Raw genomic sequence first — 17,568 nt, 5'->3', positions numbered from 1 at the left:
CCAGGGCTCCAAAAAAACACATAAAAATCAGTCATTCTTTCTAATGTCTGTCACACAAGACAATCATACCATCACGAAGAAACAGTGCCAATTCAGCATTTTTAAGGTCTTCAAAAATTCATAGTAAAGGGCACTTCTGAGAAAGAAGAAATCTTACAAGATTTGGTTTTAAAAAGACACCACACTCACATTCAAGGGACATTCTTCACTTTTAGGCCTTTGTCACAAATCTCAATCTTTATTGTTCTGAAATAAATGCTATAAACATAAGACTCAAAACAAGAATTCCAACTTTCAGTCTCAGAAGAGGTGTGGTTCAATGCCCATATCACATGTAACAAGAAGATTTCCTTAAAAAAGGAAAAAAAAATACTCTGAAGTCTTTCTTAAGAATGAAAATGCAATCCTTTGTTTTTCTCATTAGTTTGTGTACAGGCGGGCACCAGAAACACTTTTGCATTTTCTCTTGAATTCTGGCTATGACGCTTGACGAACCTTTTGCCATTCAACAAATTCATCCAGAAGTACAGGCCCTGCAAGTGGATGAAACTTGGAGTTACATTTGCCAATGTCTGTCAAACATCCTCTCTTAAAAGTATAAAGGTTAGAACTATTGGTATAGGTAACATCCATATCAACTCTATGGTCAAATACTTATTAAAACTCAAAGATGATTACACTAATGTCAATTCAAGGGTGGCAAAAAGCACACAATAAACACTACATGGAACTATGGAAGTATTCCTGATATCTGATGGGTGCACTGAACTGAAAACATAAAAATAAGGTTATATTGTAAATCAACACAATTATTTCCCTCTTCCTTGCAAAACTGCACATAATAAGAAAACAGACCAAAATAGGACACCTAAAGCAGTTCAGTCATAGCATGACAGACTGTCAATCATGTGTTCAATCATGAGTTCAGCTCCAAGTACCAGCAGCTAGACTACTTGACCAGCAGCTAGACTATGTGCAAGTCTACAGTTTCATGTAGCAAGTGACTTCACTAGAACTTCAAGTGAATATAGGTTGGCTCAAGTACACTATCACACCCCTCACATATTACTACAATTAATACTGCAGTTTGAAGATGGACAGTTAGCAGGACAGTTTTTCTATGGATTGGAGAAGTTGGAGAAGAAATATTTTATACTTCATTGTTTGTAACAGAAATTTGTTTTATGCAAACAGAACATACTGAAATAATAGTTGAATAAGCAAAATGCTATGAATACTTACATGCACCATCTTCATCATAGTTGCTAAGATCTGCATGGACAGTTCTGCTGAACTCTAGCACATTGTACCACTGATCCTTGTTCATAACTCTATACTTCGATTGCTAGGGAAAATAATTTCAGAACATTAAAATGTCAAGTAACATTTGGTAATGCTGCATCTCATTTCTCTTCAATCAGTTTCTAACTAACAATTTAATGGGTGACAACAGCTACTACTTCCTTGGTTTTCCATTTTTTTTTAATACTACACATGCCATTTCTGAAACTACACAAAATAGTTTCTTGAAAGATCAGAGCAAAATCAAAATACTAGGCAATCTGGAAGTCACCACTCTTAAGCTTTGAAAACTGACAAATTTTTGTCTTGCCCTGAAGTAGGTAGCTTAGCTCAGAGAGATTTCCAGGATGAATGATTACAAAAATTTTCTTTTGTCCAAGGTATAATACAGTATGATTGCAAGGACATCTTCTTTGCAATGTTAGTACTGATTTGAAGCCAGGAGATAGTCTCAAGCCTAGCATGCTCAACAATCTACACACATACCCATTACTAAGTCACCTGCTGACCAAAATCAGAGCTCAAGGTACCTATATACTTTACCTACACAAAGGAAACTTGAAATTTAGCACAGATGCAGCTCAAGGGGCTCTATTATTTATTTTGACATTTACCTTTATAGTCTAGTTAAGACAGAAGTTTAGTTGCCTTTGATAAGAAAGGTGGAGTGGAGCACAGTGTCTGTGATGCATACAAGAACATCACTGTTTCATAAGCACATCGAGCAAATGAAGAGGAGCAATACCCTCATTCTTGAGCAAAACACCACAAACCCCGAAATCTTTCCACAAAACAGCACAACTACTACACCATCATTCAAAAAGTTAAGGAAATGTGTACCTCTAGGTATTGATAAAATACTGAAAACAATGGCCAAGTTCTTCCAAGCAGAAGAGCTAACATGGATTTTGCAGTATCAATATCAAGACTTCGCTGGTCTTTATCCTAAGGATGAATAAAGAAAGCACAAAACCCACTCAAGTACAAGCCTGTTGAATAATTAAAATAATAGTTTCTCTAACATGCCAGTAGTCTTACCCTTGCAAAATCAAAGGCATATCTGTAGATATTCTTAAAGGATGAAATGTCATTCAATTGGGACCGCAAGAAGTCAAATTTACTCTGTAATTTTTCTGTACAATCACACCTGAAAATAAAGAAAAACAAATGACATTATAAGCTCAAAAAACAGGCAAACATAAGTTAAAATTACCAAAATGCGATCACCAGATGTACAGGAGTAATACCATGACTTAAAGAATACTGAACGTTTTCAACATTTGCAGCTTACTGGAATTATGAATGCCCGGCTTCTGTAATCAAGTTTTCTTAAAATGCATCAGCAACACAATACAAAGTCTCTGCTTTACTTCTCATATAGTGGTCTTTTTATGCCATACTCTGCAGTGTACAGTCATACCCAACACCATCTTATCTTTCAATCATTATGAAAGTCTAGAGAAAACAGTATTCGGCGTGCATTAAGGTGGTAAAATCCAGCAGTAAATAAGGGCTTTATGCCACATTTCTTCAGAGAAAAAAACAAACAAACCAGTGCCAAACCCCAAACCCTAAACACACCCTTAAAGACTACATATTTATGAATGGCAGGATTGAGCAGGCAGTCTGCAAAACATACTAGTCTACTTGTGTTTTATGACTGATATATGAAAGCTCTGAGAAACCTATCACCTGAATTAGTCAGTAGCTATTCAACTCAACTATTGAACTCACAAGCTGTATGATAATGTACTGCTAGTTGACAGGATAACCTTTTGGCAAAAACAACCCTCTGGCAGCAAATAAGATCTCCACTTATTTTACTTAGCAAGGACTTCTGTTTCCAAATAGAAAAAATAATTTACACATGCTAATCCTCCAGGAAAGACTCACTCAACAGAATAATTGTTAAATTATCACATTTTGTTATCATAAAGTAATAGCTGCCATGATTAAAAAAACAAATAAACACAGACAAAAGCCCAACAAAATCCACCTTGCCCTGTATCCTCAATGACAAAAACAATACTTTCAGGAAATGCAAATGTACATAAGTATTTCCTTTGGTAATGTGCTCCCCTTCAGGCAGCCTGCCTCTCAGAGAATACATCTGCATCTTTAGCAGCTCCTTGTGGACTTGTCACATAAGCCCACAGTAAGGGCCCTTCAGAAGCACTGCAGTAGGCTGCCCAGATGCTGTACTTCGATGCTGTACTTTGCCCACGGCTGATACTTCCTGTTCCTCAGGTCTGCTAGCATGTGTGTGCACGTCTTTCTGCCCCTCTCAAGCTGCAACAAGAGCTGATGCAGCCTTTGGTTATTTCTTGTCTCTAGCAGCATCTACCTAAAGCAGCATCGAGTCTCAGCCAAGATCAGTGATAAATAAATAAAAGTATTAGCTAATTAGGCTGAGTATTCATATGACAAGAACTAATATATTTTGCAATAAAAACATTAAGTGAAATCTTAACCAAAAAGCTTTTGCAATTTTATCTAAAGATGAAGTTACTTTTTTTGTCTTCAGCCATCTAACTGGCCTATGTATTCTATTGTTTAACCCTTAAAACAGCATTAAGAATATAAATGCCTTTGTAGTGTAGCATAGCATATCACTTCTTTCCATGTTCAAACCTTCATACTGCAATAATACTATCCTTTATACTTTGGGACAAATCTACCTATTTAACACCTAACTACTCATTTTAGTGTACTAATGACATATATCAACTACTTAAAATGGGTTTACCACACATTTTGTCAAATGTAATGACTGGGATTATTTACCATACCATGAATAAACACAAATTTCTGTGTTTAAACTTCTTACTGAATATTGTTAAAACTGTTCAAATAATCATAAATTCAAGTACAAAGTAAAATTCCTGTTAGTGTTTATTGTACTATTAACTATATATATTTTAAGGCAGAAGTAATTATCTTGAAAAAAACTGGTACGAAAATGTGCCTCGGTTAAGCCTTAAGACTCCTAAACTGTTGTCAACCTATTTAAAACCGAACAGTCACACAGGTTACAGTCAAATAGACAGGCACCACCCCCTGAAGCCTGATGAGGGGACATAGGTCCTTTAAAGCCATTTAAGGCGTTTCCACACCTAGCCACTGATTTTCTTCACACTAGTGAGATAAGGAACTGTCAAACTCCTCTTTTATAGAGATCTATCTGCTTGTGTGGCTGCACCATAAACATGATTACTGAGGTCACCCATACTTAGAATAATCTTCCTAGGGGTCAGAACAACCTTCTAATTAGCACAAGTGAATTAACACCAAACTCCTGTACAGGGACTAGATAAAATATGATTTCTTGAACTGCCTTTACTGAAAGATAGCATTAAATAAGGTTATCTCAAGATCAGCAAAACTAAACATCAGCTTACTACATTTTCCTCACATCCCTATATCATATTTATAGCAAAACTTAAAAGTAGCACCACAATGCAGTCCCATTTTGATTTCTATTGAGGTAGAGTTCGTTTGAGGCATCACTAATACGGACAGTGATGATTCAATAAGTCGTACTCAGATATTCCAATGTTTTGTATTTCTTAATTATTCAAACATGCTTGTCTTTTACTAAAAAAGAAAAATTAGTAAAATGTATACATACATTAAACCAAACCCATATAATAGTAGTATATATAGTTTGAAAGTCCTTTAATCTACGAGAGTTCCTCTGCCATCATCCATCTCTTCAGGTGTTTAAAAGGAAATGATACACATCTAGCCCACCCATTCGATCATGCACTGAAGCACGATCTTCTGAAATTTAGGCTACATGTTGTAACTAGAGCATACAGAGGTCCAAGGAAGTAATGCCATAAGAACGGAAAAGGCCATCTTTTCTGTTCCCTGACAATGCTGTCAGTTCACTATGTCAATTGACTTACAGGTCTAGAGACCAAAGATTGTTTAGATTTCAGTATACATTGACTGCTGTACTGGCATAAAAAAAAAAAAAAAAAAAAAATTATTTACACTAGGCTTTGTGTTGGCCTTGCAAACATTAACCAAAAGGCAATAACAAGCAAAAAGCTCACTGGAAAAGCAGCTGGTATTAGGCGACCATTAAAACCAACCCAAGGAAGTTGGTTTCACTAGTAGTTCTGCAAACAGCAAGAAGTTACAAATCTGACTTCCCAGCCCCTCTTACTTGTACCTAAAAATGTGAGATCATGACCTTATCTTTTCCTGAGTTGGAATCTAATTTGGTTTCCTCTCTTACCTGACCACTCATTTTCAAAAGTGCAACTTTAATGTAAAATTTGGCTCAAATTCTAAGGTTAAAAAAATAGCCAGAGGGAAATACTCAAACAATACAGCTGCTTACACCTCACTTCACTCATGTGAAATTCTATTTACCTAGTTCAAACAATGACTTCTGTGAGTTTAATAAAATTAACTGTAATCTTTTACCATTCATCTTTGTTTCATAACTATGTTGTCGTATTTAAAGCAAATGTAGATAAACACTCACTTCCTGAGGGCTACTCAATTCATCCTAAGGAGGTGGTTAAAACACCTGATAAATTGCCCAGTAGAGGTACTTTTTTCTCTCAGCTGACTATGAAAAGAGCTCCAGGTGATTAGTTTAGAATCAGGCACCTAGCTTTCATATACATACATATATTCATACACACAGACACAGATATATGTAGGGCAGAATTCACCCTAACAACACAATATACTAGAAATCTCACTTCCACAGCTTAAGTTGTTTAAGTATCATAAGCTGCTAGTTAGTGTTTGATCCACCTTCATTTTGACAGTGTATACTTTATCACATATTTATTTTCCTTGTCCTCTCTAAAGAGCAAACATCATCAGCATATCACATAACCACAGAGAAGGAAAATGCCCCTTCAAGATTAAGGCACTTAAAATGTTGGCATCTAGCAGCAGATTAAATTTAGGTGTCTAAGCTTTAGGTGTTGCCATTCAGAGAGGTCTAGCCAACCAGTCTGTAAGAGTAATTCAGGTGATCAGTCACTACGTCTCAGGGTAAACTGCCTCCCTAGGCTCCACTATACTGACTAGATCTCCAAAGATTGCCATAAGAGTTTAAGAAATCCAGCTCTTGCATATAAACCACATATTTAGGTGTCTTACTGTAGAGCTGAATTCCACCCAACCCTCTTCATTCAATTACCTTATGGGACATTTCACATATATTACAGAATCCTTATTTCAAAATAACTCAGAATACACTCTGGGCTTTCAATGCATTTTAATGTCATTTCTTCATGCATTTCTTCCTCCCTTCCCAATAAGCACAAACGGCACAAGTATACAGATTTATATTTTCTTTTGTCCTGGTTTAACCCGAGCTGGCAACAAAGCTCACTCACCCCCCAAACCAGCACATCTTTTTAAGCCAAGGAATCTTGAACTCCTTTACATGTGTATCGCTGCTTCATCCAGATGCTTAAGTCTGCAGCCTGCTATTAAAGCACACCCAGGGAACATATAGGTTAACTGCTTTAACGTTAGGCAAGTGTTCTGATTGTAAGTCTGGTTATATAAAGATGCACAGCAGTACTAAAATTTCTGTCTTAAACACATTCAGCCTACAGCATGATCAGCTCTGTTCTTAAAAGAGCCAGAAGATTCCTAATCACAGCAAACTATTACAAACAAAGTCTGTAATGTTGGTTCTGAAAATGTGCCTTATTTCATGTGTCACTGTGTCTGCATCCTGCTAGACTGGCTAACTCTTGAGAGCCTCAACTTGGCCATTAACAAAAAGTACTTCAGAGAAATTACCAAATCAAACCCATTCACTGCATCTAAAAACTTACGCACCCACAATTTAGTCTCTGTCACCCCGGCAATTTAATCATTCCAGCTCTTACTAAATTTAAGAGCTTCTGACAGTCACGAAACAATCAAGGTGTCTGTCAGGAGCCCGATCCCAAATCAAGATTTGCACAAGACAGTCAGGTCAGAGTCACTTACTCCATTGTTTTGAATAACCAGACGGCATCTGCCCAATACAATTCCCCAAATGAATTCACAACTGATAAGGCAATTCTGCCAACCCCAAGGATCAAATCAGCCTCTGTTTCCCACCATGTTATAGCTGCAACAGTAGCTCTCTGACATTTTTAATACAGGATGCAGTGTCATAACAAGTTACCCTTAAAGCATTCATGCACCATAAGTAGTTTCATGAAGAAGAGTGACAATTGAACTAAGCCTCAAGGAGCTAATTAGTTTCATAAAAGAAACAACCTCTTCAAGCAAAGCATCATCTCCCCAAAAATTCTTACAAACAGAAGTTTGTTTATAAATTGAAAAAGTGTTACTCAACCTAAGTATTAAGCATGGCTTCTGACCTGCATCTAATAAGTAACACTAATAACCAGAACTACTGTCAATGCAGACCTCACCTATAAAACTTAGAAATCAGTAAAAACTTTCTAGAATACCAATGCTGAGATATGCTTTTGGGTATCCCCAGATCTAGTTATCTGTGCTCAGAGTAACATCTTAAAATATTTTCTCTAAGAGAAAGAAGCCACCAATACCTGACTTACTCGGGTTAGACAAAACTTTATCATTTGAGTGAACTCATCAGGTTCACAACTTGGTGAACAACAGTAGCTACTTCCAGTTATTGACTGAGACCAGACCTAAAAGCGAGAGCTTCTGTGTCTTATTGCTAGCGCACAAGAAAGCAGAGGCAAGTTCATGGTACAAACATAACATTATAACATTCTATTATATATGTAAAAAAACTCTTACTGTAGTGAAGTCATTCCTTTTAGCCATTCTTCCTTGGTAAAAAATCCCATGCTTTCGGCCTCTAGCTTCCAGGCTAAAACTAACATAATAATCTAGGAAGACAAAAAAAAAAAAAACAAACACCAAAACAACAGAACAAACAAACAAACAAACAAAGAACCCCACCAAAAAAAGGTGAGAAAAAGAAGTCAGTAAGAAAAGGCCAATTTATAGATGTCTAAGAAAAAAACCCATGCATTCAAACATTCTAGTAATTTTACACACTTGCACTTTATATATGTTACCATTTAATCATTCAACTATGTGCAATCTTTCTGTTAATTTCAGTTTCTGAAAAAACAAGGCATTCCTATAATAAACCAAACAGAAAACCTCACATACTCGCTATGAATAATTGATATGCTGAGCTGAAGTATCTTACAACAGCTCCTAAAAGCAGGATGATAAACCATTTTTTGCTTACTGAAGAACTTTACACAGAACTTAAATCTTATCCAACACTCCCTTTTAAAGCATTATTTGAATTGTGCAAGAAACCTACATTCTCAGGCTCGACACCGATGTCTTCACAGAACTTTTCTATTCCTTCAGGTCCTACCACTTCATCCGGACCTTCAAAACCAAAAGAAACCAGACTGAAATCTAAGCAACATTCACTCAAAAGGGTTACACACAATAATTAGGCTATATAGCATACAAGCTACCTTTAAAAACACTGAATTACTCTATTAAGTAGCTTTTATATTAGAACCATTCTATCAACTGCAGCGTGAAGACATGTATAATACATAAGAAGTAACACTATGAGCTCAAGGCAAAACTAAAACAGAACTTTTATGTTGTGCACTGCCTCCCCACAACAGCAGACAAACTACTTTAGTTTGTGTATATGTGAGTTTTCAAAAGACTCTGAGTTTCCCCTTGACATAGCTTGACTCCAATAACTGGTGGTGAGCTGTTTTGAAGACAACCTGGGTAGCATTACTCTGTCCTGAAGTTATTCTATGAATAATGTTTTTCAAAGACTTATTTTACCAACAATAAAAAAATTAATTCCGTCTGAGCTCCTACTACAGATACTACTCTTTCAATGGTGTTAGCATTGTGGGTTTACAACAGAAGAGGATGAATCGTCAAATAATTTAATGTTAGTTTGATTATGCTGAGTAATATGAGAAGAGTGCTAACAGTAAAACAGAAAATGCTAAGCATGTTAGCCATGTACAGATCAGAAAAAGGTTTATGAATGCAGTGGAAATAACTTAAGACCAAAACAGTTAGTTATGCTGTCACTCTTCCATTTTAACACAAAGAAAGCCTCTAAAAAGCAGTAAAATTGTGTATTTAGAGAGCACATGCAGACACTCCACAACACACTTTGCTTCTCTGAATCTCCCTCTTATCTTCCAAAATAACATGCCATTTTACAATTTTTTTGGCTAAGTCTGCTATTTATACATAGAGCAGCCTTTTTCCTTTTCTTCCCCTTGATACCTCCACTTCAACCGTATTCACTGCTGTTATCGTAAGCAGAATTTCTTTTCGAGAGTTGGATAACATACTTTGAATAATTGCTCACTGTGAGACAAGAATATAGTCAATAAAAACTATCACTTTCCAGTAAAAGTAGCCATTCTGACAATGCAATTGGCATTTAAGATCACAAACCCTTGAAAAATGTTGCAAAGAACATGTTACCTAGGTAAGCAAGGCAAAACACTGCCATCTGGTTTTGAGAAGCCCTTACATAGAATGTCTTAAGAAAAAAAAAAAGTTTAAGTTATGAAGGAAAACAGATACAAGGGTTCCCTGCTAATGACAAGAGGGTTTGGCCCAGAAATTATATGTACAATTCATCTATAGGAGTGTTTATGTAATTTTCTCTTTTAATAGAAATATTTAATCTCCTATGGTGTGAAATTTCACTGCAATTCTATTTTATGCTAGAAGAATGGCCTATTTTGATTACCGGTTAACAAAGTATAGGCTCCTACACTCAGTTGTTGACTCAACAACAAAAACAAAATTTACAGGCCTTAAAAAAGTTCTAAGTATGTGCAGGCACATTTATCAGAAGAAAACTGAGAATTACTAGTTTCCTTAAAAAAGACTTTTTATACCTAAACAGTATGACTCACACCTCAATTAGAAAGTAGATTACTAGAACCAGGAGCTGTTCATTACTGTGGAAAGTCTGCAAGGAAAATACATTAGTTCTGATGTATTTCAAAACAAGAAGTAGAATAATTCGGTATATCTTGGTTCACCACTGTACTGTCCAATGTCAGTCATTTTATTTTAGAGAACAGAATCATGCCATGGTAAGTTATAAAGTATAAAGAAGTCAAAAAGAACAAATACTGAAAAGGCCATGGTAAAAGCTATACTAATTCAAGTGCACGTTATAAGGAAGCAAACATGGACATAATTTTTACATCTAAATCAGCATAAAAAAAAGCAAAATGCAAATATTTGATGTACTTGCTTATTTTAAATACGACTATAAATAGTTTTAAATATTAATCCATTACCTGCATATTCATAAAACCAAGCCAGGCACTTTTTGCTTGAAAAATGTTCCTCTCCACTTATCACTTTACCAGAGGCTTGTGATCTGCAATAGCTTATGGAAATACATGGATGATAAGTGTTATTTTAATATGAGAAATGGGAAATCACTACAAATTAAATTCCAAATTGTTTATTATTAGTTCAGACTATTTAAACTGTTTCATGAAATCAATATACATAACAATGAAGCTGAATTTGTTAAAAGGCAACTGTCATCCTATTTCAACGCTTGTTGGAACACAAGATTACCCTGCAACACAACCCTCTTATCGCCCAGTTTATTGCAACTATTTCTGAAATGCAAAAGTAATATCTTGTAGATATTAAACAAAAAAAATCCACACACAGATGGTCAAAATATCACTACTCAGTAATTCAAATGATTTATCTGCTTGTATTTATACATACAGGCATTTAAAGTTAGGTCTGTAATAAACAGCATGATCTTCAAGAGTGCTGAATATGCACAGATCCCATTTAGGTCAACAGGAGCTGCAGTTTGACATATTTAAAATCCAGGCTATTTATAGTTAAGCATCCAAATTTGGGAAGAAAACTCGGTCAGTTTGTTTACATTAAACATGTAACTAAATATCTGTAAATTCTATAAATGTTTGGTACACATGCCAGAACAGTAACATGCAATGGGTGATAAGACTAAAAATGCTCAGCACACTCAGCTTCCCCCAACCTCGTCTTCATCATGTGACACAGTTTCCTTGGGAACAGAATTTCCATAATTTACAGTTCTTTAAAAGAATACATATAATAACTGAGTTCTTCCAGTAAAAACACTGACAACATGAAAGCTTATTTAGTCAGTAAGGAGTTGCAGCACCTTTTCAATGCATGCTCCTTTCAAATACAAGCTACATACTGTTAGAACAAGCTAAGATTATCTAAGAATGAGGTGGAAGTCAGTTTTATGAGAGGATTTAAAATTATGCAGCTCCTACACTTAAATTTTAAAATGAAACTGTCGAGCAGGGGAAGTATAGTTCAGTTCTGAGAGGTAGTGAACAAATTCACCTCCCATGCATCACTTCGTGCTCCACTGAAAAAGAAATCAACGCTCTCCAAGACAAAGCCTTACGTGGTGAAAGCTAGAACTAAAGATGTACTATAGAAAAAAATCCATTAAAAACACAAGTCACCAGAAAGACACAGAGCCATACATTATGCGATTGCTTGTTGGTTTTATCCAGTTTAAGACGTATTTATCTGTAACTACTGTTTTTATTACAGAATGTTACAAATATATTGCTATATAACAATGCTGTGTCAAAAATGCTCGTGTACCTCACATTTTGTGATCACTTAGTATGCACTCTCATTTACATTACAGGTTTTGCACAATGACTCCTAGCTTCCTGTACAGTTTTCTTTTTTTTTAAGGGTCTTTTTTTTTTTTTTTTTTTTTTTTTTTAAGTAGAGGAAATTAAGATCCTAAAACTTTGGTCAGCAGCATTCAAGAAAGATAAACTGGAACAGACAGATGCAGAGAAGAGCTATGATGAACAAAGAAACTCAAAATCAGATCACAGATCAGCAGAATTTAGCTTGTTTATTTTAGCAAGATAAAGTATGAGAAAACACAAATGCTCACTCCAAATGCACTGTGAGGCAGAAAAATAACAGGAGTGTTCCATAAAGGACAGTGTGCACACATGAATGGTTATTAACTGTATGAGTAAATTTAGACTGAAACTGAAAGATCATTAGTGACTGTAGAAGGGTGTTCTGGAACAGTTATCCAAAATGGACAGTCATAACAAAATGAAAGCCAGCGTACTTCCTAAGCTCAAGCTTGGTCAACCCATGAGAAACGATATATGCCACAATTTCTTGCAATAGCCATTGCCATACCATTGACTTCATAAGTCCTTGGTATTCTTAAGTCCTTAGGATGTTTGTTGTGACTACTGGTTTAGTGACATACTTAACAAGTTCTAATAAGTGAAGGCAGCATACAGTTACTTTAGGGAAGCCGCACTGGAAGTGCCTGCGACGCCATACTAATGGTTTATTGTTCTAATGGTAATCTTGGGGTACCACAGCATTAGTGGTCTTTTTAAGGAAATGAATAAATAAGATGCTTCAGACTCCCATAGTTACTACAAAGACCTTTCCAGACTTTGTTTTGGAGTGTGCTGACCTCTCCTTCCACTTCTCTGCAGGAAAAAAAAAAATAATAAAAGAGATGATTTAACGCAGACACTGAATATGGACAACCTTAAAGTGAGGAGACATGCCCAGTCCAGGCAAGAGGGCAAAAGATTAGATTGAATATGAGGACAAATGCTGGAATCGGCCCAACTGGTTCAGTGAAAGGCAAAACCAGCAGGGAACGGGAAAAGTTCCCCGGTATTTCTCGCCTGAGCGTGAACGAGCCGAAAGCAGCGGCTGCCGCTCGCAAGGCGAGCGCCCAGCACCAGCACACGCTGTCCCAGGGACGTGCCCACCGGCACCGGGGCAGCCGAACGGCCGAGCTCGGGCCACCTGCACGGCCGGGACCTCGCACCAAGCCCCAGGCACGCCGGTTTGGGGCACGCGGTGCGGTGTGGGGCCCCCAGCCGGCGGAGGAACGGCCCATCCCCACGGCCGCTCGCCCGGGACGTGACAGCCAGCAGCAGCCGCCACCGCCGTGGGCCTGTCTCGCCCCGCCCTGCACGCCGCAGCCCGCTGGGCGCTGCCAGACGGTACCTGCCGAGTTTACATTTCTTGAGGCCGGTGTCATCCGCCGCCGCAGCCACCGACCCCGAGGACTTCCTCTTCTTCTTCACCGGCATCGTCCTTCCTCGGGGCGGGGCCCGCAGCCGAGGCCCCCCCGGACTCACCGCCCCCCGGCCGCTACCGCCTCCCGAGACCGGCGATGAGGAGACGAGAGAAGCCCCTCCCGTCCTGCCCCGCTCCACTCCTCCCCGCAGGCGCTGGGCGCTGCCGCCCTGCCTTTCGCCGCACCGATCCCAGAAGCGGGTGTACGCCTGCGGTGGGAGCGCGGAACCGAGCGGTAACGACTGCTCAGGGAACAGCGAGCGACCCGGACACAGACAGCGCTGGGCAGGAAGTGACAGCGCCACCGGGACACGCCTCCGGGTGGGGGGAGCTGCCGTGAGGCACCGCCCTAGTGCCGGTCCCAGCGCAGGCTGCGGGGTCCCGCGGGGTCTGGCTGTGCTGGTTTATAGGTGCGCGGTCAGTCGGGCGGCCCGCCGCGAGTGGTGCAGGGGGGACCGCGAGCACGAAGAACGGGCGGGATTGTCACAGTAGAATAAAGCGGGGGAGACTGTGCCAGTCTGGCGGGAGCGGCCACCCGCGCCGTGCCGGACACACGGCTGGTGTCCGGGCTCACGAGCAGCACCCAGGGAGGGGAAGCGGAGCTTTTTTCACCGTGAAGCGGCTCCACGGGAGTGGCAGGGAGCGCACACGCGGGATCTCTGCACCCCCGCTGACCAAAAGCAGGAGCGCTGTCGTTGTTTATCGCGAGTCACGTTTATTCTACAGGGGCGGTGGGGTGGTGCTGCCGCCCGCCCGCGCCCCGCCGCCTGCTGTGGCACCCAGGGCTGCAGCGGGAGGGCCTCGCGGGCGGGACCTACGTGCCTTGCTCGCCCGGCCCGTGCCGGGCAGCCGTGCCTCTGTGACTTGGGGTTCCAAAGCAGCACAGGCCCGGGAATAGCTGGTTCGTTACCGGAAGCCGATCGGTAACGGGAGGGGTCCTAGCAGGGAGCGTCTCCAGTGCACCAGTGCCCGTGGCACTCTGAAGAAGGACAGCCGCCGCGCGGGGTGGGGGTGCCCGTCGCTTTGGACGGCCCCGGGGAAGCCGACAGAGGGCGCTCGCCGCCAGGGCACGCTCCCTACCCGGCCTCCCGCGCGGCGCCTGGCCATTACAGAGCGCGTCCTCTGCCGCCACCCGGGCCAAGCTCGCGAGCGCGCCAGGGCCGCCATTTTCAGTCACCATAGCAACGGGCCCTGGCAACGCGGGGACGCCGAGAGGCCGGGGCTAGAGCTAGGCCGCCGTTCTTCCGCCCGACCTCGTTCCGAGCAGTCCCGGGGTTTTTGGATCCACCCCGGCCTTGATCTGGCATGGCCGGGGAGGGAGACAAGAGGAAGCGCTTCATTTCAGCCACGGCTGCTAACTACTTCGGCCTGGATCCAGCGGTGGGTCCCGCTGCCCTGGCCGCCGAGCTCCATTCGCGCCCGGAGTTGAACAGCTTCCTCGACGACGGCAGCGAGTTTCTGCTCGTGGTGCAGCGCTCGGGCTCCCAGCTTACGGCCTCCAACACGGTACGGCGGGAGCGGCCGAGCATGTGGGCACCGGGCGACCCCGGCGTGGCCACCGCGTCCCAGTGCACGGCAGAGCTGCGAACCCGGGCCTAGCGCGGGTCCGGTGCTCAGAAATGGCTGATCTCTGGGTGGGGAGACATCTTCCTACTGTAGATATCTGTTCTGGTCTTTGTGTCTGTTACATGAATTATTGGCCCAAGAGTTTGTGAAGACCATATGATCAGTTGTGGGATATATTTGCTGCGGGATTGTGCCCGTGCTGATTGCACAGTTCTGGTGTGCTGCCTATTGTCGCTGTGTGGATGTAGCGCAGCCTGGGAAATGCCATGTTGTCTTGCTGCAAATGTCGGCTGAAGTCTGATGTATGTATGGGTCGTTCCTTGGCGAGGGTGCACACAGGTGACTGGAAGAATTGCATTGGCAGTGTCCATGCAGGAATTGCGGTCCAGTGTGGCACATTGGCTTGTACTTGACAAGTCCGAAGGTGTGTGTTTGTCCAAATAATATATTTTGCAGATTGATGTGTCCAGCTGTGAGCAAATCTGAGGTTCATTGTAAGAAATGACCTGCTGTGAGCGTGTGTGTGCAGCGAGCGACTTATCCCAGTTATACTGTGGGGGTGGGGTGTGGTGGTGAATGTCACCGTGCAATCAGGACCTGGTGTGGCAACTGCGTAGAGTGTACAGGCAAAGTGTGGATGGGTCTTGTGTGTCTCTGCTATGTGACAAGGAACGTGGTGTCTTACGTCAGCGACAGAGGTTTTTTTCTGCTCTGAAGACTAGCATAATGGGTCCGTAACATGTGAACTGCTGTGTGGACCACAAACATTCCTCCTTGTGTAATCCTGTGTAGTCTGTGAACTTGAGTGTGCGCTTTATTCGTGCATAATGAGCATTTATTTGTACCAGTTTTTGGGTTGTGCTGCTGAGCCACTGTCAGCAGCTGTGGAAGATCAGGCATGTATTGGGGCTATAATGTATACTCTGTGGTCTCAGTGAAATTATGCCTGTTGATATGCTAGACTTGGTAAGAAAGTACATTTTACTGTCCACTGTTTTTATTAGTCCTCTGTTTCTTTAAAGAGGAGAAAAAGTTCATAAATATTTAGTTACACAGAACTTGGAATTTCAGCAAGTGTATCTTTTTTATATTGTTTTATCAAATGTTTAATAATGTTCTCCTGTTTTATGAATTCTCAGTCAAAAATAGTTTCAATAATTGATTATATGGCAATTTTTGGAGCTTTACCCATAAGTTGGGCTGTGAAGGGAGTTAGAGGCACATTACAACTTACGATTTTACTGATGAAGGAGCATGTTTTTCTCTGTATCTTGAGAAATCAATGAATTGAAATAGAGTTATGTACTTACAAACTCAGGAGAACAGTACTAAATACTTAGAAAAATATTCACAATTTCATGTGGCGTAAAAATACAATTAAAAAAATAGACTTCGTGCTTAGTTTTACCTAGGCACAATGTGGAGTTTCTGGTTTGTCCCCAGAAAGTGGTAAGTGGAGTTTTCAAAATCAAAATGACATAAGTAATAATAATATGTAAATTATGGCATTTACAGATGTTTTATGATCAAAAAGGCATTATGTATTTGATGTTGTAATTCACGTTCCTATGAGCTCAGGAATGATTATAATAAAAATTATGAGTATAATAAAAATTTTACTTTTTGGTGCAAATTAGATACTACCAGAATGTTACCAGAGCCCATAGGAGTAATGTGGTATTTTTTTTCTTGATGTAAATCATTTGTGTAAGTTGTGTACATAATTTAGTATAATATGTGGTTTTCTAAACAAATCCTGTCTTCTTGATTATTACAGATTGAAGCTAATGATTCAAAGGAGAATGTGCTGGTGTTCTTTAAGCTGCGACCTGATGTAATCACAGAAGATAATCTTCACAGTAATATTCTTATATCATCTATGCTAGATTCACCAATTAGTACCCTTTATCAAGCTGTACGACAAGTTTTTGCACCAGTGTTACTGAAGGTGAGCAATATGCCAGTTTAAATGTCTTGTAGATTTGTATTGAAACAGTGAAATTTGAGAGGATGTTAACTATACTGAGATAAATATTTTAAGTTTTAAAATTAAAGAACATAAATAATGGATGATAGTTCTAGGTTATAGAAGGTGCTTCATGTCCTATCAGTAAGGATGAGAGGAGGACTGTGGTCATACACATGCCTGACTAGAGATGTGGAATACACTGAAGCAGTGGTGGTTAATGGAGACAACAGCTCCAGTACCTCCTTTGCGTCAGTAATTCTGGTCTTGTGTCCTTTTCTTGTTTTAGTTACTCTTATTCTATGAAATGCATAGGTCTGTATCATGCAATCCATGATTCTGTAATACATGGTATGATTCTCTCTGTAAGTGTGCTAGATTTTATACTGATTTGTACAGCTGCATTTTTAAAATTTTTTTTTTTTTTTTTTTTTTTCCCATATGTTCTGAGGCTTTTCCTTCTGTTCCATTAAGGAATATATTTCCTTTGTGTGTTTTTTATCAAAAATGATAACCATGGCTGTATTTCATCAGATGATCACACAGTTTCAGCATTTAAAATTTTTTATTTTGTTTATGTCACAGTATTAATAAAATAGTATGTCATAATATTAATAAAATAATTT

General features: G+C 40.1%; 2 protein-coding genes across 2 annotated transcripts in view; one reads left to right on the top strand and one right to left on the bottom strand.

The window, feature by feature from the left end:
• Positions 1-217: 217 nt before the first annotated feature.
• On the bottom strand, positions 218-13,711 carry DCUN1D5 (defective in cullin neddylation 1 domain containing 5). The gene is made up of 8 exons (XM_061457810.1): positions 13,339-13,711; positions 10,596-10,687; positions 8,606-8,676; positions 8,065-8,156; positions 2,341-2,449; positions 2,143-2,247; positions 1,243-1,345; positions 218-533 (listed from the first exon to the last, which is right to left on the bottom strand). The coding sequence occupies exons 1-8, from the start codon at positions 13,422-13,424 to the stop codon at positions 478-480; spliced, it is 714 nt and encodes a 237-aa protein (XP_061313794.1). The 5' UTR covers positions 13,425-13,711; the 3' UTR covers positions 218-477.
• A 791-nt stretch (positions 13,712-14,502) lies between these two features.
• Positions 14,503-17,568, top strand: part of DYNC2H1 (dynein cytoplasmic 2 heavy chain 1) — a 164,870-nt gene continuing 161,804 nt past the window's right edge. Inside the window, exons 1-2 of the mRNA XM_061457809.1 lie at positions 14,503-14,916; positions 16,754-16,924. Of these exons, the coding sequence (XP_061313793.1) occupies positions 14,716-14,916; positions 16,754-16,924 (372 nt within the window). The 5' untranslated portion in view covers positions 14,503-14,715. The remainder of the gene's footprint in view (positions 14,917-16,753; positions 16,925-17,568) is intronic.

The sequence above is a fragment of the Pezoporus flaviventris genome, unplaced genomic scaffold (genome assembly GCF_033815535.1).
Source record: "Pezoporus flaviventris isolate CSIRO_AGI_PZ_B2104156 unplaced genomic scaffold, CSIRO_AGI_Pfla_v1 ptg000025l, whole genome shotgun sequence".
Taxonomy (NCBI): Eukaryota; Metazoa; Chordata; class Aves; order Psittaciformes; family Psittacidae; genus Pezoporus; species Pezoporus flaviventris.
The sequence above is the reverse complement of the archived record's forward strand: the minus strand, read 5'-3'. Positions and strand labels throughout refer to the sequence as shown.

Bases quoted from the DNA above. Each gene is read 5' to 3' on its own strand.
- DCUN1D5 (XM_061457810.1), bottom strand. From the start codon at position 13,424: ATGCCGGTGAAGAAGAAGAGGAAGTCCTCGGGGTCGGTGGCTGCGGCG. The intron at 10,688-13,338 runs GTACCGTCTGGC...TATTTCCATAAG, and splicing joins AAGAAATGTAAACTCGGCAG to CTATTGCAGATCACAAGCCT. The intron at 534-1,242 runs GTAAGTATTCAT...ATCCACTTGCAG, and splicing joins CTATGATGAAGATGGTGCAT to GGCCTGTACTTCTGGATGAA.